This window comes from Sturnira hondurensis, unplaced genomic scaffold, assembly GCF_014824575.4.
Source record: "Sturnira hondurensis isolate 20B ecotype Veracruz unplaced genomic scaffold, ASM1482457v3 Scaffold0016663, whole genome shotgun sequence".
Classification (NCBI taxonomy): domain Eukaryota; kingdom Metazoa; phylum Chordata; class Mammalia; order Chiroptera; family Phyllostomidae; genus Sturnira; species Sturnira hondurensis.
This window is the reverse complement of record NW_028089294.1, coordinates 13,924,338-13,949,177: the sequence shown is the minus strand read 5'-3', so window position 1 is coordinate 13,949,177 and position 24,840 is coordinate 13,924,338. Positions and strand designations below refer to the sequence as shown.

The window sequence follows — 24,840 nt, the reverse complement described above, 5'->3', positions numbered from 1 at the left end:
CAGTCTTTGCGGACTGGTGGTATCATTTCATTCTGACTTAATTTGTATTTCCCTGATCACCACAAAGTCAGGTATCTGTGCCCACCTTTCCTCCTCCCCCTTTCCCTTTGTTTTGGGGTGCACCCTCTCCCCTGTCTCCTCCCCCAGCCCCCTTGTTGTGCGTAGTTTCCTTTTTCTCTCTTCCTCCTTCCCCACTGTCCGGACCCCGCTGTTCCGCTCCCTGGGACACCAATCTCTCGGCCATGTGATTTCTCCATTATCCGTCCTTGAGTGCAGACCTGGGCCCCAGGGCAGCTGTCTGGAAGTCCGAGATTTCCATTTTGCTTCAAAATCCCCGGTTATCAGTTCTACTCATATCTCTTCCTGGCCTTTGGATTTCCCTTCTATCAAATCAGGACAGAAAAAAAAATTACCCTCTCCAGAAACCAGTTCAGCTTCCCAGGTAAAACCTGGCACATGCCCTGGAGAGGCACACGAATGATTCTAGCTCCCGGTCAAGGTCAGTCGGCTTTCTCCTGGGGCCATTGAGATGTATCAAGAGCTCTGTCTGGGAGGTGATACATTTCAATGCCAGGCGTGGTCAGAGGACTTGGCTGAGACTCTGGCTGGAAAAGATGCCTTCTTTCTCCCCAGTCACTTCCAGTGCCTGTGAGTGTTCACTGACTGCAGTGCAATGTGAAGGCCAGAGCTCCGGCCACTGGGCCGGGTTCCACGAAGGGCCAAGCCAGCAGGAGGCCATCCCGGGCTGTGCACCGGGCCACTCTTGGCTTAGGACTCGCTGCACCATGGTCAAGCTCCAGGGCAACTCTGACCTTGATGGTGGAAACCTCTGCGTGGCTTCTGAGCCCCGGCCAGCGGCTGAGCAATCTGGGGTAGTACTTGAGGCAATGGTGTCCAGGCCCACCAAGGTCCTTAGTCCTGGAGAACATGCTGTCGTGACCCTACCTGGGCCCTGAAATTCTAAAGTGACCATTTTGGGAGGCCTTGGGGGGAGGCTGGAGAAGGCTTTGCTCACAGAAAGAGGGAGGGAGGGGGAGGGAAAGAGAGAAACATCGATTGGTTGCCTCCCGCGCGTGCCCCGTATCCCCTGAAGTATTGTTATTCGGGGGGTGACCCTTGAATTATGATGTCCTTGTGCATTGCCCAATGTGAATGATCAAACAGGGCAGCCCACCGGTCTCCTGCCTTCACTGTCCGAGAAACGCAGCTTAAACAGAACTTTCTCTCGCCCACGGGCTTCCCGTGTCTTCTAGACCAATGATTCTCGCATTGAAATTCCTGGGGTCAGGGGGGCAGCAGCTGCACAGACCTCAACACCTATGTGGCTCCCCCCTTCTCTCTCTCTAGCCTGTCCACCCCCCACAAACACACACCATGCTGTCACTAATGGAAGGCCGTGTGCCTCCGCCGTGTCGGGCGTAAAAACAGTGGAGGGGCACTGCTCCGAGCTCTGGACCGTGAGATCTGCCCTGCCCTGGGGGTTCTGAGATGTGGGCACTAAAGATGCAAAGAGATCCCCCGGGGTGTTCCCCAGCCAGGCGGTACTTGACCTGCTCCCTGGACCAGCCTGCGGGCTCACATCCGCTCACCCCAGGAAATGCACCCAGTGAGAAGTATCCCGANTTCTATATCTCTAGCCTGCCCACCCCCCACAAACACACACCGTGCTGTCACTAATGGAAGGCCGTGTGCCTCTGCCGTGTCGGGCGTAAAAACAGTGGAGGGGCACTGCTCCGAGCTCTGGACCCTGAGATCTGCCCTGCCCTGGGGGTTCTGAGATGTGGGCACTAAAGATGCAAAGAGATCCCCCGGGGTGTTCCCCAGCCAGGCGGTACTTGACCTGCTCCCTGGACCAGCCTGCGGGCTCACATCCGCTCACCCCAGGAAATGCACCCAGTGAGAAGTATCCCGACCCCTGGGGCAGCTCCTCCATTCTGCCACCCGGCCTCAGCCAGGCCTCTGGAGCTTCTTGCCCCAGGGGCTTTCAGAAAGGACATTTTCCCTCTCCTTGGACATCTGAACACACGGGGCCAAATAGGTATGAAACAAACAATAGTACTAAGAGCCACTGATTATTGAGGACTCGCTAGCGGTCGGACATAGTAGTCAATGCGTTTTGTATTTCACTGAATACTCTTGATAGCATTGTGACATAGACATTATTTCCACTTTGCAGTTAAATAACGACTTGGGCGAGTTTCGTAATGTGCCGTGTGCTGGGAGAAGGTTCACTGTGTGGAGTCACTCGGCCAGGAGGCGATGGCCTTCGGTCCAAGTCTGTTGGTTTCTGAGCACAGGCTCTAAAATATTGTTTGATCACCAAGAACAGGGGCCTTCGGCCAGGAAGCTTTGGCTTAGTAGCTCTGTGGCCTCGACCTAGTTACTTAACTTCTCTGAGCCTTAATCTTCTTATGCATAAAACAAGGGCAACACTATCTGACTTGTTGCTGTATTTCAATGGCATACTGTTGGAAGTACCTAGTTCAGTGCCTGGCACACAGCACCTCGGAACTAAGAAACGTTCGTTCCCCTTACTTAGCTTCTTCCCTACAAGACAGTCTGGAGACATGTGGTTTGATCTTGATTTTTTTGTTCATTCATGCCACACACAGTTGTTGAGGTATGCTATGTGTGGGTACCACGTTGGCCCTTGGGCTGTGTTCCTTTAAATTCCCCGGGGCTGTGAGCTGGGCTGCGCCTCACACTGTCTGGAGGTCAGAGTGCTCACAGGAGGTCTGATTCTGTTGGCCCTGGGGCAGAGGAGATGGTGGCAACCGATACCCATGGGTGTGTCTCCAGGGCTGGCCACAGGCCCAGGCAAGCACAGCTGTGGAGGGCAGGCTCCTCGCACACTGCCCTCCTGCTGGCCTGTGCCGGCCATGGCTGGAGCCGGGAGGCTGAGTGGGCCCCCACCCACACTGAGGATGCTCCCCACAGAGCGTTTGGGGGGATGGGTACCTGTCTACTAGATTTGGGAGGAAAAAGGGAGGAAACCAGGCCTGCTCCAGGCTGACAAAAACAGAGGCATGAAGCTGGGGCTGGGTGGGAAAAGGAATGGAATTGCTGGTTTTCTCTGGGGTCAGATGCCCCTTGTGCTGAACTTCACCCATCGGAGCCCAGCAGCCTTGCCTCCTGCTTCACGACCATGTCACAGCCTTCCAGCCCGGCCTTTGCTGCCTCCCTGCCCTCCCCCTCTGGAGTGGCCCCACCCAGGCTGCCCTCCTCTCCATGCCCGAGGACTGGTGCCCTCCCCGCCGGGCAACCCCTGCCTGCACCTGCGCCCTTTTCTCCGCCCCACCCGTTAACTCTGGGGTCCTGCTCCATCAGTGCCCCTCTCCCCTTCCACATCTGCAGCCTTTCCCTTCTCCTGGCTCTTCTCTCCTCCAGTGAATGTGCTCTAGCAATTCCTCTCCTTCAGCACACACACACACACACACACACACACACAGAGAACAAACACGCAAATGACGCCAAATTCATCCGCCCCTCATTCCTCTCCAGCCACCACCCAGTCTCTCCTCCTTTTCTCCTCTGGCATTTCCAGAGTGGTCCGCACTCGCTGCCCCCGCTTCCTGACCTCCCACACTCTGCCAACAGCAACTTTCTCTGACCTCTGCATCCCCCCGGGCATAGAAATTGTTCTCACTAACTTGGATGACCCCCTAGTGGTCACATTCAATGGGCCCTTCCCAGTCCTTCCCCCACCCAACCTCGGCTGAGCTGACACTTCTGGGCACTCTGTACTCCCTTGGCTTTCTCGGCACCCAGGCCCCGGCCTCCCTGCTCCCCGCCATCCTCGCCGTGGGCAAGCTCTCCTGGCTGGATCTCCTCACGGACCGACGGCGCTGACTCGGGGGGGGGGGGGGGGGGACTGGGAAGGGCCCATTGAATGTGACCACTNGGGGGGGGGGCGAGGGGGGGCTCACTGTCTGGGGACTGGGGCTCACAGGCCAGTGTGACCGTGTGTGTGGGGAGGTGGGGAGCAACTTCTCTGTACCATGATGGCCCTAACTTATTTTTATACATGACTTATGTAATCCTAACAATTGTCCTTTATTAGGGCTCTTTTTTTTCAGACGAAGAAACCAAAGAAATTACATAAATTTCCCAAGTTAATACAAGAAGGGCAGGGGCAGGTGTCCAAACCAGCCGTCTGACCCCAAAGTCATGTTCTAGGAGTCCTGGGGGGGGCCCTTTGGGAGCCAGGTGTGTGGGGTGGGAGGGGCACCTGGATCTGAGCCTCTCTCCAGAGGGTATTTCCATGGGGGACATATTTTTGGGTTCAAAAACCAGGTTTATTAGTTGTGCTCATTTCCCCTCCTTTTCTCTGCTCACCTTGGTGTGGGCACTGTGGTTCCCACCAGACACATGTGAGAGGGGAGAACCCTAACTTTCTGGAGCACATGTCACTCAGAGGTCTCTGCAGGAGACGTGGGCAGCGTCACCCCCACATGAAGAGAAGCTGTGGGTGCGGTGCCCCCGGGGCCAGGTGGGGCTCAGGACCAGGGCCTTTCTCCTCCTGCCCTCCAGGGCCTGACCCTTCTTCCCTCCTTGGAGGCTTGGCCTTGCCCCCCTGTCCGAGGGCTGGTCTCTCAGGGTGGACTCTGCCAGCGACCTGGGGAGCAGGGTGTACGTGGCGCAAGGCCCTGCTCCCTATGGGCTGTGCAAGGCTCCAGGTGTTTGGGATTTTGTCTCTGGGGCTGACATCCTTGACTGGGCCAGTCCTAGTTTTCATTTCCTTTCCACTTGAAACCTGAGTTCCTTCTGTCACCTTTCTTCATTCCTGTGGTACGGGTCACCATGGGACCTCTGTAGCCAACGCTGTAGTGGAAGGAGTGGACAGCACTCAGTTACTTCTGGCTGCCCCATTCCCTGAGCTGGAAAACTGAGGCCAAGGGTGGAGGGCCCACCCAGCTCGGTCAATCCAGAGCACTGGGGAGTGAGGACAGAACCCTGGTCCCCAGACCCCCTGCTGTTAGCCCTTGAGGTCAGCACCTGGCTCTTCCAATAGGGAACTGCCGCTCCAGGGTGCCCAGGAGGGTGTTGGGTGCAGATGGGGGCTTAGTAAGTTGTGCCTTGGGGCCCAGGCATTAGGTACTGACCATACTAAACCCCAGGGCTTTGTCTGCCTCTGGGCTGGAATTTCTGATTCTAGTTTTTGTAGTTTGGACGTGGGTCTTCCAGTTCCAACCAGGGCCTGGGCCTGAATGACTTCCGGGGAGGTGCTCTCACGTAAGACATGGGAGATGGCTGTTTGTCCACATGCAGCCGCAGCCGCCTCCCCTTGGGCAGGTGCTCAGGAGATCCTGCACTTTAGACCTTGAGGGCTGAGAGGTCAAAGGCATAAACCAAGGCAGGGGCAGGCCTACACGTGGCTCTGCCTGCTGGGTTGCCCTGGCAGGCTGTGGAGGGGACCCAGGTTTCCTTCCTGTATCGCTATTGTCCCTCAGGGCGTGGGGTGGTGCGGGCTCGTGGCCATTCTGCCCCTGGAGACATTTGTGCTGGGTGGGGTGGGGGACAGTCTTGTTCGAAAGGCCCTTTGCCAGCGAGGGGCCACTGAAGCTCGTGTCTCTGTACTCTTGGGCAGTTCCACCCTCTTCTTTAGGCTTCTGGAGAGTGGCCACTTTGGGGAAACTGAGGCAGAAATAGCCACTTTGACAGCGGGAGGTGAGAAATAAATAGGGCAGGGGCCGTATTATGACACGAATCTGAACTGTGCCGCCCCAGGGCTCTCTGTTCTCTCTGAGCATCAAGATCACGCAACAGTTAAGGGAAATAACCAAGCAGACCCCTGTGGCCTGCTCCCTGGAAAACGAATTTAATAGGAGCCTGAGGTTGGGCCTTGGAATTTGTCATTTTAATCAGTCCCCAGGCGATTCTGAGCTGTAGCCGAGGATGGAACAAGAGCTGTAGTTAAATATTGCTTGTCTGCAAGTAATTTGCATAGAAAGTCCACCCCTCCTCCCAAAGCTGGGGCTCCAGCTTGTTTGCTTAAATTCTGCTGTGGAAGGTCTGCCCTCTTCGGGAACATTCCTGCTGGCCTCTGCCAGAAGCAGGCAGCTGCCTTACCCATCTCCTGTCTCTGTCCTACCCCCCTGGGGTGAGGGGTGGGGTGTTGGAACCCACAGACGAGAATCTTCTGCCACCTTGCTTGGGAGAAGTGCCATTGTTGGCCATTGCTGGCTGCTTGTCACTGTCGTGTGGCCAACTCCTTCTCCCCGTAGTCAGCAGACAGGGAGCTGTGTCTCCCCCGGCCCCCCACCCTCATTGTGAGGAAAACTCCCTGCAGATAGAGAACCTGAGCAGCTGGGAGTCCTAAGCTCTGAGACCAGGAATGGGCTGGGCCGGTGCCTCTGTTTGGCCAGAAGGTTGCCTGGAGCTGCTCCGTCCCCTGGGGCCTGGGTGGGGCTGGTTCCCAGCCCGAGGGCAGGTTCTCTCAGTTCCCGAGGTGGGATTTCTGGCTCAGCCCAAGGGAGTTGGCACTGCATCCTGCCGTGTCCCCAGATGATACTTGAGGGAGCTACCCTGGCGTAGGAATCGGTGGCCTTTTAGGTGGAGGTATGGCCTTTACCCCTGATTTTGTCACTGATCAGCCCTGGCCACCCATCTCCCTACCTGTCAGGGGAAAAGTGCTCACCATCACCTCTGCAAAGAATTTATGACATTTATGAAATTGCACAGCTTTGACACTGAGACCCTTGTCAGGTGGAGAGTGAAATTAGGTTGAAGGGGAGAGCTGGTGGCTGACCCCAGAGGTTTAAGGGAGGCTCAGAGGGGTCAAGGCTTGGCTTGGCAGCGAGGTGAGAAGGAGGGCCAAGAACTTTGGGCAGATTGTTTTCTTTCAGGCACACCCTGAAAGAAAGCTAGAGAGCTGTGTCCTGGGAAATGCCCCCGATGCCTGGGTGATGATTGAGGTTGCAGAGGTCAACATTCATCGAGGGCTCCCCGGGGCATCCAGCAGAGTAAAGGTTTCTGCAGGAAACAAACTGATGGAGAGATGAAGTCTCCTCCCCCTGACAGATCCCTCCATCCCCGAGGCCCCAAGGCACCTGTGTCAAAGCCAGGTGCGTGGGAGACCCAGGTGCGTGGGTCTCCTTGATGCTCTTCATGCAGACGTCTGCCCACAGGCACGCAGCCTTGGCAGTTGGAAATTTTGAAGTGTTCAGAGAGACCAGATGTCAGGAAAGAACTGTCCTCTGGCCCAGTGGCAGATTTTACTACAGAATGCTTTACTTAGCTCCCGACAGGCGCTCCAGGAAGGGTTTAAAAAGAGCTTGTTACCTGCGTGCTGACTTCTCTCTGCCCCTCCCTACCAGCAGTCCCTGGATGCTTGCAGGTTGGGGCCCTTGAGAGCTGTACTTGCGGCCAGAAAGTAGCTGCTGGCTCTGGACAGCTTCCCAGGCACCTTCTCAACACAAGGCATGGGCAACCGTGATGCTGCGCCCCCAGGTGAGAGGCACCATGGAGGCTGTGGGTCAGGGTGTTCCTCCGACTCTCCTGGGGACTGGGCTCTGCCAGGGAGAGGTGGAGGTGGGGGTGGGGGGGGGTGGGGGCCTCCCAGCATGGCCCAGCTCTCCATGGGCTAACACAGGCCCTCCGGCTCAGCTCGGCTCTCTGTCTGAGGACTCCCAGGCCTGGGGAGGGGCTCGGAATGTTCTGGGGAGGTGGCCAGAGCTCTGTCTCCTCTCTGAGCTGGTGGGCTGGCCGAGGAGCTGCCCCCTTCTGTGGTGGGAGAATTCGGATGGGCAGAGGACATGGGGTGGGGCCCTTGGCGGGGGTGCTGTGTGTCCGCATTTCCTCAGATGACAAGATAGGACAGTGGGAACTGTGTGGCTGGCTTGGTGTCAGGAGATGGGCTCCAGGTCTGGTGCTGACTCTGGGAGCAGGCTGTGTGAGCCTCAGTTTCCCCTGGAGAGTGAGGGGTCAACGGGTCCTGCCCTGATGGAGTGGGTGCCTGTGAGGTGAAGAGCTGCTATTCCCTGGAGAGGCTGGAGCAAGGAGGCCAGGTGCCCACTGGAGGGGAGTGCAGGGGACCCCGAGTGCTGGGGTTGGTTCAGGGAACTAAGTGCTCAATGAGCTCAGGGCAGAGCTCCCTGGGGCTTCGACACATCAGACTGAAAACAACTGCTTGACTTAGTACTACGCCGGGTCTGGCCAGCACTGGGTTGTTGTAGGGAAGTGGGAGGTGCTGAAGGCTTCAGAAATTCCACAAGTCTAGACATAGAATGAAGATGTGATTGTAAGAACCCCTGGTCCTGTCCAATGCTCTTGTCTTACTGATCTGGGAACCAAGGCTCACAGAGGTTATTTCCCCAAGGGCATACCAGAGATAGAATCAGGATGGGAGCCCGGACCCCTGACTCCTGGTTTAGGAAGCTTGCACCTTGAGGGTGGGTGTGCTAGGTTTTCGCCTTCGTGGGGGCTTCTCGGGGTGGTAGGTTAGGGCCCCATGTGTGGTCCCAAGGTGTGTGTGGGAGGGGCTGAGTCACGAAGGGCAGGACCCTCGGTTCAGTTTGCAAACATTTATGGGCTCAGGCACTACAAAGATGAGTAAGGACACCGCAGGGCCCCGCGGGGAGAGGCAAGGAGGGCAGAATCCAAGATGGAGGGGTCCTGGGTGCTGTGGGAGCACAGAGGAGACCCAGGGCTTCTTAAAGGAGCCTGCGCTGAGCTGAGTCTCCCCTCCTGTTCATCTGACTCTCAGCTCAGGGGTCCTGCCCCAGGGGGCTCCCAGCCCCCACACTGCCATTGCTGGTTACTACTGTCCCCACTCCAGACATCCAGTGCCACTGAGGACTGAGTCAGCCTTGCCTGTATGGTATCCCCAGGGACTGTGAGGGGCTGAGGGCCTGACGGAGAAGCTGCTAACAAGCCTGTGCAGTGGGGGTCCACGGTGCTGACTGCTAAGTGGGGAGCTTAGGAGAGAAGGGAAGGGTCAGTGTAGGACCCCCAAGGAGGTGCTCAGGCCTCCCGGGAGAGGGCGGTGGAGCAGGTAATGGGTCTCTCTGCTCTGCCACTGGGGTCAGAGGTCAGAGCCAAAGACACAGCTTCAGGGGTTACTACATGAGGGTGACAAATAAAGGTATGACAACGACTCTGTGGCCCAGTGAGAACAGCTACTGTGAAATGTGCAGGGGGCCGAGGTAGGGGGAAGGGAGCCCACGAGGAGGCTGTGAAGGGTGTGGTGGAGGTGGGTTTGGAGCCAAGTTGGAGGGAGAAGGCAGACGGGGTGTGAGGAGAGGCAGCAGCCAGGCGAGAGGCTGGGAAGAGTGGGGTGGGGTCGTGGGCTTTGGGGGGAAACATGGTGCCCTGGCCAGCTGGGCTGGGGGTGGCAGGGCCAGGGTCTGGTTTGGGAGGGTGGGCCACAGAGGCCGGAGGGGCAGAGTGATCAGGGCAGCCTGTTCCCCAGGGCTGGTCTTGGAGGACTAAGATGCCACTGTCCTTGCTGTTTCATCCCCAGCCAAGGTGCTGGCTCCGGTGGCCGTGTACTGTGGGAGTGTCCCTCGGACCAGCTCCGTCCCCGCCGCACTCCCAGGTGGGAGCCACGACTCTGGGCTGCAGGCTGATGGAGAAGGTGAGATCGGAGGACTTGGGCTGATGATTCACCAAGAGTTTTCAAGTGCCCTGGGCGACCTCTCTGGGGCCGTTGGGCAGAGAACGGGGACTCTACCCGACAGCTGCCCAGTCGGGCCAGTGCCTGCAGAGCAGGTGTGGGGCTCATCCCTGCTGAATATGCCTTTTGGTTTTAGGTGGGCTCTTTCAATTCTGGGCCTCAGGGGATGGAGGTGTACAGAGGGAGACCCTCGGAACAGGGAAGTGGGGATCTCAGCCTGCGCCTGGCTCTCCTAGAAACCCAGGGGAAGCCCCAAGAGCCCCCAGGAAGACAGACTCTGCTGTCCCTGCAGCTCCAGTGTTTGGCTGGAGAATCTGGTCTGGTGACTTGTTCTCTTTCAGGCCAGGCCCCTTACAGGCCTGTGGCTGGCAGTGAGTTCAGCTGTCCTTGGGCCTGCTGCCAGCACCGGGCCAGGGTCTGGTGGTCCGGGCCTCAGGGTCTCACAGTTGCTCCAAGAAGAGTTGTGTGCATGACAGAGACTCTGCAAGAGAGTCTGTTTGTGTGCTGCCTTCCCCTCCCCAACCCCCCAGGGTCCAGGCTCCTTCAAGGCCTAGTTCAAATTCTCTACTTCCTGGAGCTTTTCCAGATCCTTCTCCTGTCCCTCCACGTGCGCCAGGCATCTCATTGCCATCTCTCCGTGGCGCGTCTCACATCTTCCCCTATAATGAAGCTGCTTAGGAACATATCTTATTTCTCTAATAGATTGAAAGCCCTTTAGTGACAAAGGCTGTGGTTCACACAAGTGGAATATAAATTAGATGCAATTCTACATTGCGTTTTATTCCTACACAAGCTGTCGTAAGGGATGTGCTAGATGGAATCCTAAAATGGGATCATACGCACTCTAAGATCCCAAAGAAAGGAGAAAACTCCAGGGAGTCACTAGGTAGCAATTATGTTTCAGAACAATATTGTTAAAATATTTTAGTGCCGAAGAAAGAGGACGATTCAGAAGACTTTAAAATCTCACAAAGACTCTGCTGTATCTCATCTTTGTGTTCTCATGATTGTAGCATAAATTATCTTCAAGTAATTTGTTCTACGGTAACATAGTGAGAAAAGAACATCCGCTAAAAAAAAAGAGAGTGTGCCTTCACATCTCTGTATCTGACCATCGGCACACAGTAGGTGCTCACTGGGTATTTGTTGGAGGAGCGATTGGAGAAGCCAATGTCTGCGTGGGAGTGTGATTTGTTCCATTCTCGTGAATGACCCTCCTTCGTCTGTGTTTGGGGCGTGCCGGGTGCTTGGCGCTCGGGAACCCAGAGCGAGTGGGCTGGGTCCTGGAGATCAGTGGGCGCTGGGCCCTGGCAGAAGGCCTTCCTTAAGGGCGTTTGGCCCCCAGATTAGGTGCTGTGACAGGCTCCATGCCAATTCCCCTTTTCACCCTCCAGTCACCTCACGACACAGGTCTTGTTCAGGTTAGGGGCTTCCTCGACGCTGGTGAGTGAAGTGACCCGAGGAATGGCTGAAGAAGCACTGAGTGATGGGTTCACGGGCTGGTGGTTCCAACGAGGCAGTGCCAAAGAGTTTCCCAGTGCCCTGTGCCACCCTGGGCTCCGTGTGCCGAGACACTCTTGCCCCTGTTCCCCTCAGCCTCCCTCCAGCCAACGTCCAGTGTCCTCCTGGAGAAGCCGCCACAGCTCTTGAGTGGGTGTGGGGACCCTGGCAGCCTCAAGCTGGATGCTCCCCTGAAAGGCTGGCAGGCTAGGAACGGCCACCCCAGGGACCTCGGGGCCCTGTCTCAGGGGCCCCACTCCCTGGTGCCCCTTTCCTCGCTGGAGTCAGAGGCCAGCAGTGTGGCCCGAGACACTACTCAGATCAAGGACAAGCTCAAGAAAAGGAAGCTCTCCGAGGGCTTGGCAGCCTCCACCCAAGGTGAGCCTTGGGCCTTGCCCACCCACCCCAGGCCAGCCTCTGAATTACTCCCCACTCTCTGAGCTCCTGGGACTAACTTCTTCCCTATCCCCAACCCATACAGCCTCCCTGGATCCTGGGGGAGGCCCCAAAGGAGTTCCCCTGAGGAGTGCCATCCCCCGGGCCACCCCTCAGAGGTTGCTGAGGGTGCCCAGGCCGATGCCTCCCATCCAGAGCATCCCGACCACCCCCGAGGCCAGCGTAACCAAAGAGAGGAGCCTGGACCAGCCTGGGAGCAGCCAGGGGCCCCAGGAGCAGAGTCCCAGTGTCCAGGAGGTAAGGAAACTCGGCTACTCTGAGGCTTGCCTCTCTGTCCCTCTATCTTTCCTCCCATCCTTTACCAACCCCTGTTCCTGAGCCCCAGGCTTCTCCAGAGGTGTCTCAGGAATGTGGATGCACTGGAGGGGCTTGGGGCCCTCATCTCATCTTTTCCACAGCAGCCAACACCATTATTCCTGGCCCAGGAGCTCCAGGTGGCTGCCCCAAGTTCCCGAGGCCATGTGACCATGTCTTCACTCGGTAGCCCCAGGCCTTCTAGGGTTTAAATGCTCCAGAATCCCTCGTGCTTCTGAGCCTTCCCATTTTAGGCAAGGGGGTGTGGCAGAAGGGAAGGAATGCTGGGAGAGGCTTCAGGAGTCTGGGCTCTGGTTTCTGCTCTGCTCCTCACTGGCTGTGTGATCTTGGCCACATCAGTGCCCTCTCTGGGCCCCAGTGTGCACATCTATAAAAAGAGGGGGTTGGGCCAGATGCTTTTGAGGACCCCCTCCTGCTCTGATGTTCTTGGATTTTTCTGAAACTAGAGGAACAGGAAAAGATTAATAACAGTAGAAGGGGCTGAGCAGGGGTGAGGGGCCTGTCCCAGTCTTGTCACTAGAGTGGTCAGGAGACAATGAGCTCTCTGGGGGTCCTGGGTGATGTGGAAACTGGAGGACACTTCCCAGCACCGCCACAGCCCAGGCGGCTCCTGATAGAAGTGGCCTCCCTGTGTGAGGGCCTAGGGGGTGGGCGTCTGCGGGGGATGCTTTCTGGGGACCAGAGCCTTTCCCACCTCTGCCCCCAGGTGCAGATCTCCCAGCAATACCTACACTGCCGAGATGAGGAGATGCACCAGTCCCTGGGGGGCATTGTGATCCCGCCCATCCCAAAGGCGGGGGTGCCTGAGGGGACATCCTCCTGCACACCCGGCTCCCTCCCCAGCCTCTTGCCTCCAGGCCAGGATGTCCTCATGGGCCCGAGGGCCCGCCCCACACGGTAAGCTGCTCTAAGTCAAAACCACCTTGATGTCCTCTCTCCTTCTATCCCCCCTCCCCCACCCCCGAGACCTGCTTGGGGTCCCCATGGCCGACCCTCCACACCAGGGCAGAGCTCTGGGCCCTGGGCGTGTGAAGGGCGGGGCCTTCACCCAGAGCTGGGAGGCTGCAGCCTTCACCCAGAGCTGTTACCCTGCTCTGACCCTCCGGTCCCTGGCCTCTCCCTTCCTGGTGTGTGTGTGGTTGCTGCAGTGATAGATAAAATGCAAGGCTTTTGAAAGTTCAATTGAATTCATGGTAGCCCTTGGTTATTATTAGGTATTCTCTTAACAAATGGATACCCAAAATACAAGCATTACCGTGTTTGAGGCTGCAGGCAGGGGGTAGTCCACAAAACTTTGAAAGGGTCTTCATACCCCCAAAAAGGTCGGGTACCAGTAGGGGAGAGGATCCTGTGTTGTAATGAACTTGGGTTTGTGGAGTGTAAGCGGAACAGACAGCACTCTGTGGATGGACAGGAGCCACCTGTGGTCAGCCCCGACGGAAGGTGGAACATGTGTGTATAACGGAGAGGGGGAGAGCTCACAGCCTCGCTCCCCCAGCACAGGCCACGGTCAGTTTCCTGCTGTGACTTACTTCTCTCCTGTTTCACTGGGGCCTGATGTACTGACCTCTTCCATTTCCCTCACGCTCTTTACTGTCTGCTTCTCTCTTGCTGCCTTCCCTCTGTCGCTGCGCCCCCACCTTTTCCCTGTTGGAGGGTGGGAGCTGTGTGCAGACCTGATCCTGGATTTGGGCTCTCCGAGTGGCGCTCACTGTGGCCTGCTCCACCACCTCTGCTTCCCCACCGTCAGACGGCCCCTCCTTTGCTGCTTAGACGGCTGCCCCTTCTCCCCTGAGAGGCATTCTTGGGGGCTGGGATGATTCTCTGTCTCCAGACCAGTGGCTGACACACCGCTCTGAGCTGCCAATGCCTTTGAACTCTCCCTCCTTCTCCTGCTTCCTTGTGTCTGCTTCTCCACCTTCCAGGTGCCCTCCCACATGCCCTCCCCATCCATCTCTTAAAGGTGGCCATTTCTGAGATTTGTTCCAGGGCCCCATCTCCAATCTGCTTGTCCTTCCCTGGGATCTTTTCTGTGTGGGTGGCTTCCACGCCCCTGCTGTGCCCTGAGGCCTCCCCAGAGTCAAGCTCCATGCTCTACCCTCCTGCTGGGCATCCCCAGTCCTCACTGCTGATGCAGATCCAGTGTTGGGGGGAGGGGCACGGGAAGGGGGGATGTGCCACCATCAGGGCAGCACCACCCAGCACCTCCTGTCTCCCCCAACCTCCTCCCTCCCACGGCCTCCGACCTCCGAACTTCCACCACCGGCAGGCATCTTCCATGTCTTCCCAGTTGGGCGCCATCTTTGACTCTTGCCCCTACTGCCTGCCGTTCCTAACAGATCATCACACCCACCAAGTCTTTCCTGAACAACAAGGAAAAGATGAGAGTTCCCACCTCTCCCCTGACCCTACCTTTCCTCTCAGTTCTCACTTACTGATCTCCTCCCCCTTCCCCATGGCTCTGAACCTGTCTTCTTGCAGCCCTTCGGGGCCCTGCATTCTAATCTTTCTCGTTCACCCCTCACCCCATACACCTCGCCCATGCACTTCACCTGTATTGACTTTCTGGTGCCAGCCGCTTAAAGACGAGTCTCGTTGGCCTGCGCTTAGAGGTGCCCCAGCCCACCACACCACACCCTTTCTCCTGTGCCACTCTGCAGGAACCCCCCCACACACCAGACCCCTGTGGACTCGCCCGAGCCTTAAGTGGCACCTCCCTCTCTGCATCCCTGAAGCTCCAACCCTTGCCACACCCCCCATTCAGTTCCTATTGTTCTTTAAGCCCCAGCTCCAGGTCGGCCCTCCCTCTAAGGCCTTCCCTGCCCTCCTTGGGGTGGTAAGGAGGGAGGCGTCTTCTCTGCAGGGTCCACACGGTATGGAGCCCCTGGAGGGTCTGAGCACAGCCTTGCACTGATTTGCTCAACTTTCATTTGAACCCATTCTGTTCTTTAACTCGGAGTACTTCAGGGCAGGGGCCGTACCTCCAAATCCCTGCGGCTCCTGTGCTGCCAAGCTTGGCACCTGAAGGGGGTCATCACATCATAAAGATCTGCCCCCCTGCTGTTGGGAGGGGACCCGGCCTTCTCTGCACTGGCCTTGTGAGACGCTCTAGCAAACGGGTGGGGAGGAGCCTAGTTACTTCTTTCACCTGTCCATCCACTCATCTGTCTATCCTTCCATCCATCCTTCCACTGATGCACTTTAAAACGATTACCATATTTTTCGGACTGTAAGATGCACCTCCCCCGCCCTCCCTAAATTTGAAAGGAATAAGGTTGCTAATGCTGCTGTTGAGTTCTGTTTACATTTACATTGGTGAAATATTATGTTATTTATGGTATTAAATATTTTACCACTTTTTTCCTTCAAAATATTTTTTCCTATTTTCCTCTAAGACCCAGGTGCGTCTTATGGTCTGAAAAATACAGTAAGTACCTACTATCTGCCAGGTGCTGCAGAAACAAAGCCAAACCAGGCCCGGCAGCTCTATTCTAGTCGCTCATGGGGCGGATTTACAACTGAACCGTGGCCTGGAAGTGCTAAGTGCTTAGCTAAGTGCTAAGACAGAAGTCTGCTTGCCACTCTGGGGAGCCCAGTGGCAGGCAATCTTGATCAGGCTGGGAAGATTCTCTCCTCTTTCTCCCTCTTCCTCTCTCTAAAAATAAACAAATAAAATCTTTTAAAAAATCCAGGTATCTGTTGAATGAGTACATGGTGCTGCCTATTGAAAATACTAACAATTAAAACCAGCACAGGAATGCCCATCTATTCCTTCCCGGTGGGCAGTTTGGGATTGAAGCTCTAAGACAAACAGCAGGGATTTCCCATCAGCTGCGAAGGGGGTCAGTCCCTCTTGGGGTACATGGGAGGGGCATTTAAGGGTCAGGCTTTCATGAGGAGGGGTAAGTCTGGAGGACTTGAGCTCAGCCTGCTCTGAGCTGGGAGGAGACTCAACCCTGACCCAGTGCAGTTCACAATGGGGGTGGGCTTCCTTTGAGACGGAGCAGTTCCTGCCTACCCATTGGCTTCCTGGGGAACCGAGGATCCGTGCAGCTAAAAAATGGGGCTCAGATCTGTGTCTGGACACCCAGCTTGACCTTGAGTTTGTGGAAGGAGGTGCATTACTGTGGCTTTGAACCCCTGGCCAAGAGCCTCTTTACAGGGCCCCCCTCCACAGGGTCCCCCACCTTGGCCGTCACCTTGTCCTTGAGCTGCCTACTACCCAGTGCTCCTTATGGCTGCAGCTTTCCCTTGTCTTTGCTCACGGTGCTGTTTTCTGCCCCATTCTTTTAAGATTGGTTCGGGAGAGTGGGCCTCGGGAGAAGACCCCTAAATCTCTCGGTATGTACTCTCCACACGCACCCCCACTTGTCATTCAACTCGGGTTCCTATGCTGGGTTGCGGGGTCAGAATTAGGTCCAGAAGAGACCTGGGAGCTGTCAGACCTACCCCCTCACTTCTTGTTTGGGGATGCTGATGTCGGCTGTCGTGCCACATGGTGGCCCCGGCTGTGCCCAAGTGTTGACAGGCACCAGTGTGAGGAGCTTCACAAGGACCCAGCTGAGAGAGGAGGCGCTGTCCCTGTTTGGCTGACGAAGGGACGACTGAGGCTCAGGGAGCCAGACCTGGTCCTGGCCTAGGAGTGTGGAAGGCCGCCAACCTGTCACGTCGGCACTCGGATGTGTGGCTCTGAAACCGCACATCCAAGTGGCTGGCCCGGCACCATGTTAGGCCAGAGGAGGAGGGCATTCCTGGCCAGACAGAGATGGAAGTTCACCCACACCCCACAAACCCCTAAGTCAGCCAGACGGTTTCAGTGTCAGGGGAACAGGGCCAACGGGGCTGGGAGGGAGGCAGGGAGACAGGCTTAGACGAGGGAGGAGGAGGCTCTCTACCCTGGTGGCCCAACTGGGGAGAGGCGGGCAAGGTGGCTGGAAGCTGAGCCCTGGGCAGGTTAGGTAAAGGGACCTTGGCAGGGCACCCTGAGCCTGGCCTCACCAGCGAGAGGCGTGGACTCCTAGTCCAGCTTCCCGGCAGGTCACTCCCGTAATCAACTCAGCAGCGGGTCAGCTGGTGAGGTGCACGCTGTGGTCCAAGAGGCCCCAGGGTCAGGATGAGCAGCTGGGCCCTAGAGGCAGGCCTGGCACAGAGACCTCTGTGGTGGCTGCGTCCCCCGCTTTCCAGGATGGGCTTCGTCGGGTGAGCTCAGCATTCTGGTGTGACTCACCCTGGCACCCTAAGGGTCCCCCAGAGCCAACTCTGAGAGTGCTGGTGTGGGGACTTGGGGCAGGAGACCCTGGTCCGTGACCATTCCTACATCTGCCCGACTACCTGCTGCTTGAGGAGTCAGGTCCCCACAGCCTGCCAGCAGGGGCAGGGTCCTTGGACAAGGCTTCCCAGGGTATCTGTCTCCAGGAGGTGTAGGTGAGGAGGGGGGATTCAAAGCAGCAACATCCTTAAAGGGCTCCCTGATTCTCCAGTGGCTAGCTGGGAGTAATATTGCCCAGTACATGTAACACCCCTGGCCCAGAGGGGCTCGCGTGGTATTGTCTGGAGCTGAGGGCTGCCCCAAACTTCGTGGCTTCCTACAGCTCTTGCCCTGGTCAGCTGGCACCAGGGCACCTGTGCCCTCGGCTAGCCAGGCCCCGACCTCCTTGGCCATTGATCCTTCTGCAGAGCCTGGGTGCTCCTTGCATCTAGCACAGGGAACCTTCACAGAAGGCATGGGCCGAGCAGAGGACCAGGGTGACCTGGGGACTCCGCAGGGCCCCAGACTCAGACGTCCTTTTCAGCCTCAAGCAGCCCCAGAGGGTGGCCCCCAACCCAGCAGACCCCTGATTTGCAGGTTCACCCAAGGGCAGTGAGCTCCAAAGTTTGTGAGCGGGAGAAACTGGTTAGCATTTCTGTCATTAAAAGAAGACGAGCAACCCTGCCCTTGCCCTACTTCCATGATAAGAAATGTACTTTTAAAGTCACTAGATCGGGGAAATAGGGAATGATGAAGAAATAGTGTGGATCGATGTCATTTGGAGATGAGTCTGTGTCCCAAGAGCACCCGAGGGTCGCTGCCCCAGCTTTCCCGTCTATAACATGAGAGACCGGGCCCCGCTCTCTGTCCCTTCGTCCCTTCGTGCTGGGTCGCAGGCTCAGGCAGGTGTACGATGGCAGGAGACGGCCAGGGCTCATTTCATTTTTTCCTCAGGGGCCGACCTCCCAGGTAAGACGGATTTATACTCTCAGGAAATACCTTAAACCACTTCGGTAACGGATCGGATGGCCCTGTCTGTGTCTTGCCAGGCTTCCTCCCCGCCTTCCCTGTATTAGGATGAGGTGTGCGGTAATTACTGAGTGAATGAATGAAGGGGTGGATGGATGCATGACAGGAGGGGACATCGGTCTGTGGACGCCTGTGCTACACCCGTCAGGGCTTCTCTGTCCAGTGAACTTAACTTGGGTCTTTCTCCATCCAGGGAGTGTTGGGCAGAAGAATTGGGGGTAGAGGGCTGAGGCACTAAAATGTCACATCAGTCACAGGGTCATAGAGCCTCAGGGCTTCCCAAAGGGACAGCTGCTGGTCAGGGTGCTGGGTGTCTTCAGTTCTCTTCTTGTCCTTGACTCCTCAGAGCCAAAACCTTTAGCCCTGCCCATCAGAAACAGGTCTGCTGCCCCCGAGAAGCCCACTGTGCCTTCATCTCAGTCTGCTCCCACACGGACAGCCTTCTCCTCTGGCCACGCCAAGGACGCCCACCCCCCGCTAAAGGAAGAGGACCAGAAGGAGAGCAGCACCAAGGTATCTGGGAATCCAGAGGAGGAGGAAGTCAGGGCCAAAGTGGACCTGGGGCTGAAGGCGAGCGTGTTTTTGAAACATACCAGTGTGGGTCCAGCTTGAGGAAGGCAAGGAAGAACGTCAAGGCAGCTGCCCCTGGTACTTAAGGCCGGAACCTGTAGACAGCCTTCGGGAGAGAAGGCTGAGAAAAGAGAGAGGAGGGGAGAGGGGTACTAGATGAAGGGAAGAGAACAGCGTGGGGGGAGCCCAGGGCAGCAGTGAGGGAGGGCGGAAGGAGGTCACTCGAGGTTCAGAGGAAGCAGGATGTGGAGGGCAGTGCAGGGGGGCTTAGGTGAACCAAGCTGAGTAATTCGAGCCAACACCCAAGATAGCAACCCGGAGGCAGCTGACTGAGACAGACATCAGCCAAAGGCTGTGCTTGACAGGCTGACAGATAGTTTGCACTTCTGAGGTGACCTTGGCCCAGATGATTCTCTTTCCTGAATGAGTTTAGTAAAGCTGGGAGGGTCACTGTGAGGGGGACGTGTGCTCCCCTTTGACGCAGGGATGTGGAAGTGCACCGAGCACACTTCGAAGGCCTGCTGTGCGCATGTGCGGTGTTAGGGCTCAGTCCGGTGGTGACGAGGTTGAGGTGAGGGCCACCCTCCCACGGCGGTGAGGGCGACAGACGGTGAGATGGGGGAGGAATGATCCAGTGCAGCGGAAGGACCCTGTCCCCCACCTCACACTAGTTACTCATTCCTGGGTCACATCGGAGACTGGAGACCATGGTGCTGGGAATGACTTCACCTCTCCCAGCATCTCAAGTTCAAGCGCTCATTCACTCACCACCGTCTCCTGTTGTTCTAGCTCAGTCCATCTAATATTTCACCTCTAGCACTGTGTTCCTTCTCTTGCAAAAGCAATATTCTCCTAGAAATCGGATCCTTCCTATCAGCATCTTAACTCTCTGTTGCTTCTTTCCTCTTAACAAAACAGAATGAAACCAGAATGACTCTAGAAAACCAGAACCCACTCTCTTCTGAGCCCACTGCAGCTGGGTCTGAGTCCCCACCGCCCCCTGAAACAGCTCACCTCAAGGTCACTGATGACTGCCACTGTCCCAGGGGTGGAGCACAGTCCTTTTTTAACTTGTCCCTTCAGCAGCCTTTCTAGCTGGTTCTACTTGAATTCCCCACCTCGGGATGGAGGCTTCTTCCTCGGTTCTCTGCCTACATCAAAGGCAGCCCCCTCTTGGCCAGCCCTCTTCACAATCCTGAACTGTGCATGTCTCAGGCCCCCAGAGCTCAGACTTCTGGACTCTTACACATTTATACTGAGCCCTGTGACCTGATCCACTTGGTGGCATCAAGTGCCATCTATCTGCTGAGGACTTCTGAGTGTCCCTTCCAGCCCAGATCTCCTTGGACATCAAGTAGCAGTTCAAATTATGTATATAACATACAATATATAACCTTAAATTACCATATATAATTGTATGTATAAGCTATATATATACGTGTGTGTGTGTGTGTGTGTGTGTGTGTGTGTGTGTGTATGGATGGATGCTCACCATCCCATTTAGGTATCTAGTTATCTTTGAAACTTACCTTTTTCAAAACTCAACTGTTGAAACATTACCCCCCCCAAACTCTCTTTCTCAGTGTCCCCTCTCTTTCTCAGTGTCCCCTCTCAGCAATAAAAGGCAACCCCAGCCATCCAGTTGCTCCGGCCAAAAGTCTCAGGCCCGTCCTGCCTCCCTTTGCCCTCCCATCACACAGCTCGCACGTCAGCAAGGGCAGCGGGCTCTGCTTTGCAATGGTCCAGACCAGGCCAGTCTGCTGGCCCGTTCCCGCTACCTTTGAGCAAGCCCGTCACCCCATCACATGGGGACTCTTGGTTCTATTTTTGCAGCTTCTCATGAGCCTTCAATTATTTCAAAATTAGTTATAAAAACAACACTTAGAACCCCTCTGCCAATGGAAGTCAGATCATGTCACCCCTCCGCACAGAACCCCCAGGGGCTCGCCCTGTCCTTCAGAGGAAAAGTTCAAGTCCTCACCACGGGCCTCCGAGCCCAGGGCATGCTCACTCCTGCCCCCACCCTGCCACTGCCAGCCCATGGCCTGTCACCTTCTGCCTTGGGTGCTCCAGCCAGCGCCCTCCTCATTGCTCCGTGTACACCCGGCGCACTCCAGCCTCAGGGAGTTCGCACTGGCTGTTCTCTCTGGGAAGAACACTTCTCGAATTCTGCACGCCCTGCTGCCTCACTTCATTTCCATGTCTGCCCACACTTCCCCTCCTCAGTTAGTCCCCCTGGGCCCTCCTACCTAAAACAGAAGCCCGTCACCCTCTGGGCCTTGCTTCCTGCTGGCATGCATTGCTTGTCCTTACAGACCAGTCTGTCTGTTCTTTGTCTCCTGGGCTCCCCTCTCCATGGCGGCTTATTGGGAGCAAGGACTTTGTCATTTTCTTTTCAGAACAGTGACTGGCACACGATTAAATGAATGAAAGTATGGAAAGCACATTTGGGACCCCAGGAGTAATGGAGTTTGCCTTGACCTTGTGCCAGGTCCAGGTCACCATCTCCAAGTCCACCCAGGAGAAGATGCGGGCAAAGCAGGTGAAGGAGCTGGATGTGAGAGCGAAGGAGCCCGAGAGGGAGCAGGAGCTCACAGCCCGGAGCCTGGGCGCCCGCAGAGGCTTGGTGAAGGAAGGTACTGGGAACCTGGGGCAGGATTCTCTGGGGCTGGGGAGGCTTCGTGGCCAAGGCCTCGGCCAAAAGAGAGGCTGCCCCGGCTCTNGAGTTTGCCTTGACCTTGTGCCAGGTCCAGGTCACCATCTCCAAGTCCGCCCAGGAGAAGATGCGGGCAAAGCAGGTGAAGGAGCTGGACGTGAGAGCGAAGGAGCCCGAGAGGGAGCAGGAGCTCACGGCCCGGAGCCTGGGCGCCCGCAGAGGCTTGGTGAAGGAAGGTACTGGGAACCTGGGGCAGGATTCTCTGGGGCTGGGGAGGCTTCGTGGCCAAGGCCTCGGCCAAAAGAGAGGCTGCCCCGGCTCTCCACCAGGTGCAGGCAGGGAGCCGCCCTGCTCCCTTGAAGCCTGCTCTTGGGCCCATTTCCGAAGGAGGGCACGGGTCCATGGGTCAGACGGAACCGGCTCCATCCTAGGGCTTTCTCTGCCTCCACAGGCCTGCTTCCCCTCCGGAGCAGGGGGGCCCTGTCTGTGCCCACAGGGATAAGCAGCCCCCGCAGAAACAACTTTGGCATCATCCTGAGGAAGCGAGCCAACCGGGCCTCCCTGCCCAGCATCCCTGTCAGCAGGCAGGAGCCCAGCTTCGCCCGCCATGCCTCAGGTGGGGCCCAGACCGGCCAGCGGGGTGCACGGGTCCTTCTTGCTGGGCTGTCTTTGGATGCGGTGGCATGGCATGGGTGAACTTGGCTGCTCCGCTCTGTCCAGGTTAGAGTAGGGGTGGCGGTCCCCTCATCAGACACAGGAACAGAGTCTGGGAGTCAGAGCATCTATGGGCCAGGCTGGGGACCCAGGGTACCCCCACCAGACATATGTGGCAGGTGGACAGGTGTACCCACCCTATGCATCATGTCCTGGAGGACTCACCAGAGCACCAGGACCAAGATGCTAGGAAACAGCATCCACAAAAGTAGCTGCGAACACCAGGAAGAAGAAGAGAGAGGGTTCTGGGAAGACCGTGGGTTCCTGCATGTTGCCTTGTGAGACGTCAGGGCCAGACAGTGCTGGGCACAGACTGGATCTGAGGACCCAAAGATTCTGTGAGATGTTCAGGAAGGGGCCGAGGGGGGCTCCATCCCTTTTCCAACAGAGGAATGTCTCTTTTGCCTCGCTTTTCCTACACTGGGCCTCCACGTGAGATTTCACTTAAAAAGATTCTGCTGTGAAGGAACATCGGAAACCGCCAACCTGGCTGAGAGTTTCTCTAAGTGCGGGTGTGGTGGGACCTCGATGGGAGAGCAGGCATCGTTCTTGGGCCAGAAATGCACCAACCTGCCTCCCTCCTCATTCATTCTCCTTCTGTGCGGAGGTGCGTCGGGTCTGCTTTGGCCTGCGTGTAGGACTTGCAGACACCGTGTCCTTTTCAAACAGAGCTCTTCCTTCAGGCTTGAGATGTCAGGTGCAGGCTGCAATTTTATAGGGGAGTTCATGACGTTCTTTTACTTCCACTGCGAATATTTACCATGTTTTATGATAAATAATGTTAGTTTACCTGTGATGGTAGTGGCATAAATTTCTCTTTAAAATGAATGGGTGTGGGATTCGGAAAGCGGCTTAACTGGAAGAAAAACACCATGCAAGTATTTTGGTCAGTCCTGCAAATTGGGCCGCATCTCGACCGACTGCAGGAGCCTGGCTGCTTTCCCGTCCCCTGCTTCCTCTGGCCACCTGCCTGGGACCACCTCACTGCCCTCAGGAAGGATGGAGAGTGGGGGTTGGGGAGGAGGAGAAGCTGATAACCTAGGCTCCTGGTGAGGTTAGGGCACCCCAGCGAGCAGGGGAGTCATTCCTTGACAGACCCGCTGCGCTCACCCAGCCACGGTAGGGCAGGACTGGGGGTGCATCGCTGGCTGCATGGGTGTAATCACAGGGCATCAAGTAGCACACCACAGGCTGGTTTGCTCCTACAATCTCATTCAGAGGCGGGAGTGGAGGAAAGGGACAGCAGGTGGAGTTGGTAGTCTGCATGGCCCCCCAGGGAGCGGAGCCAGGTGCTGGCTTCTTCGCCTCGCCCAGCCCCTTCCCCTGGTGCCCGTCAACCCCCTAAAGCTGGGCTCAGTGCTGCGGACCCAGCCTTGGGTCCTCCTGGTGAAAGCTCCCTCGTTCCTCTTCCTTTCGGTGGGCGCAGCAAACTCACTGCCCGCGGTGCTGAGTCTGGGGTGGCCTGAGTGGGAAGACGAGGAGGACGAGACAGATCCTTGGGCCTTTAAGGAGCTGAGGCCTTTCTCCAACCCCGAGCTGGCATTGATGGATGCCCTCCAGTGCCTTGACAGCAGCGACTGGTGAGGTGACACCTTCCCCTCCTTGCGCTGCGGCCAGGGGAGAGCCGCAGAACCGCTCCTGCCCCTCCGCTGACCTCCTCCCTGCCCTCCCCCACCCTGCCAGGGCCTGGTCCCAGGAAAGGAGGGTGTGTGTGTGTATGTATGTGTGTGTGTGAGTCCAGCCTCCCGTGTCTGCCCTGTGACCCCCACAGCCCAGCACACTGCCACCAGTGGGTGTCAGGCATGGCCAGTAGACACGTGGCCAGTAGAAATAGCTCCATGCTTCTTTCAGGGTGACCTTCTTTAGCAAGGTCGCAGCCCCTTCTCTCTCCACAACATGTTTGGTCTGCCCCCAGCATCTCTGCCACTGAGCTGGGGGACACGGTCCGAGTCGGAAGCAGAACTGGGGCTTGGGGTCCAGAACGTTGGTGGGAAGCCCTCCCTGGCTCCAGTCCTCATGTTCCAGTACCTTCTCTTGCAGGCACTGGCAGCTTGTGTTGGGTGTGCTCCCAGGGCCTGGGGTGGGGGGATTCTCTTTTAGGGGAGGCTGAGCCATGGGCCCCCTAAAATGGCTTTTACTGGACTGTTGAGGTTTCCACTTGGTTGTTATACCAGGCCACCCTGCCTTAGGGGCCACCAGCTCCCACCCTGCTCTGGTGAGAAGAGAACAGTGTAGGGGCCCCTGGCTTGTGGAGGGGTGGGGCTCCTCTTGCCCCACCTGCCTGTGACGGGGCCTGGACTTGATTCTCAGGCACACAAAGGAGAAGGGCCTGGTGAGCATCCAACGCCTGGCGGCCTGTCACTCAGAGGTGCTTGCTGGGAGGCTGCACGAAGTGTCCTTGGCCGTGACTGGGGAGGTGAGGCCTCCCAGACTGCCTGTGTACTGTGCATCCTGCCCGCCCCTCACCAGCCCCCCTTTCTGAAGGCCGAGGTCCAAAGTGGGTCACATACTGGCCACCGAGGGACCCATGGCTCCTTTGAACAGGAATGTCCCCACTTATTTCTCAGCCACAAAGATGGGAGGTAGCCACGGAGATGGGAGGTAGCCACCCGTGTCTCAGGTTGGAAAACTGAGGCTGGGGTTTCCTTGCTTCCGTATCACAGCCCTGCATCGTCCCCTGTGCTCAGAAGGCCAGAGGAGGGTGCCGTGTTCTGGGACAGATCTCCAGCTTCAGTGCGG

The 24,840-nt window shown here is 57.0% G+C and overlaps 1 protein-coding gene across 5 annotated transcripts in view; it reads left to right on the top strand.

Moving 5' to 3' along the window:
- The window catches only part of TOGARAM2 (TOG array regulator of axonemal microtubules 2), a 46,427-nt gene that overhangs the window by 1,892 nt on the left and 19,695 nt on the right, over positions 1-24,840 (top strand). For 2 of the 5 annotated variants that reach the window (XM_037066850.1, XM_037066854.1), the window contains exons 2-12: positions 7,317-7,449; positions 9,461-9,574; positions 11,210-11,491; positions 11,595-11,806; positions 12,591-12,781; positions 16,179-16,225; positions 18,508-18,674; positions 21,479-21,623; positions 21,839-22,003; positions 23,528-23,681; positions 24,412-24,517. In XM_037066850.1, coding sequence (XP_036922745.1) covers positions 7,422-7,449; positions 9,461-9,574; positions 11,210-11,491; positions 11,595-11,806; positions 12,591-12,781; positions 16,179-16,225; positions 18,508-18,674; positions 21,479-21,623; positions 21,839-22,003; positions 23,528-23,681; positions 24,412-24,517 — 1,611 coding nt within the window. In that variant the 5' untranslated portion in view covers positions 7,317-7,421. Of the gene's footprint in view, positions 1-4,169; positions 4,207-7,316; positions 7,450-9,460; positions 9,575-11,209; positions 11,492-11,594; positions 11,807-12,590; positions 12,782-16,178; positions 16,226-18,507; positions 18,675-21,222; positions 21,368-21,478; positions 21,624-21,838; positions 22,004-23,527; positions 23,682-24,411; positions 24,518-24,840 lie in introns of those variants that run through there. The other 3 variants (XM_037066852.1, XM_037066851.1, XM_037066853.1) reach the window with 3 other exon arrangements.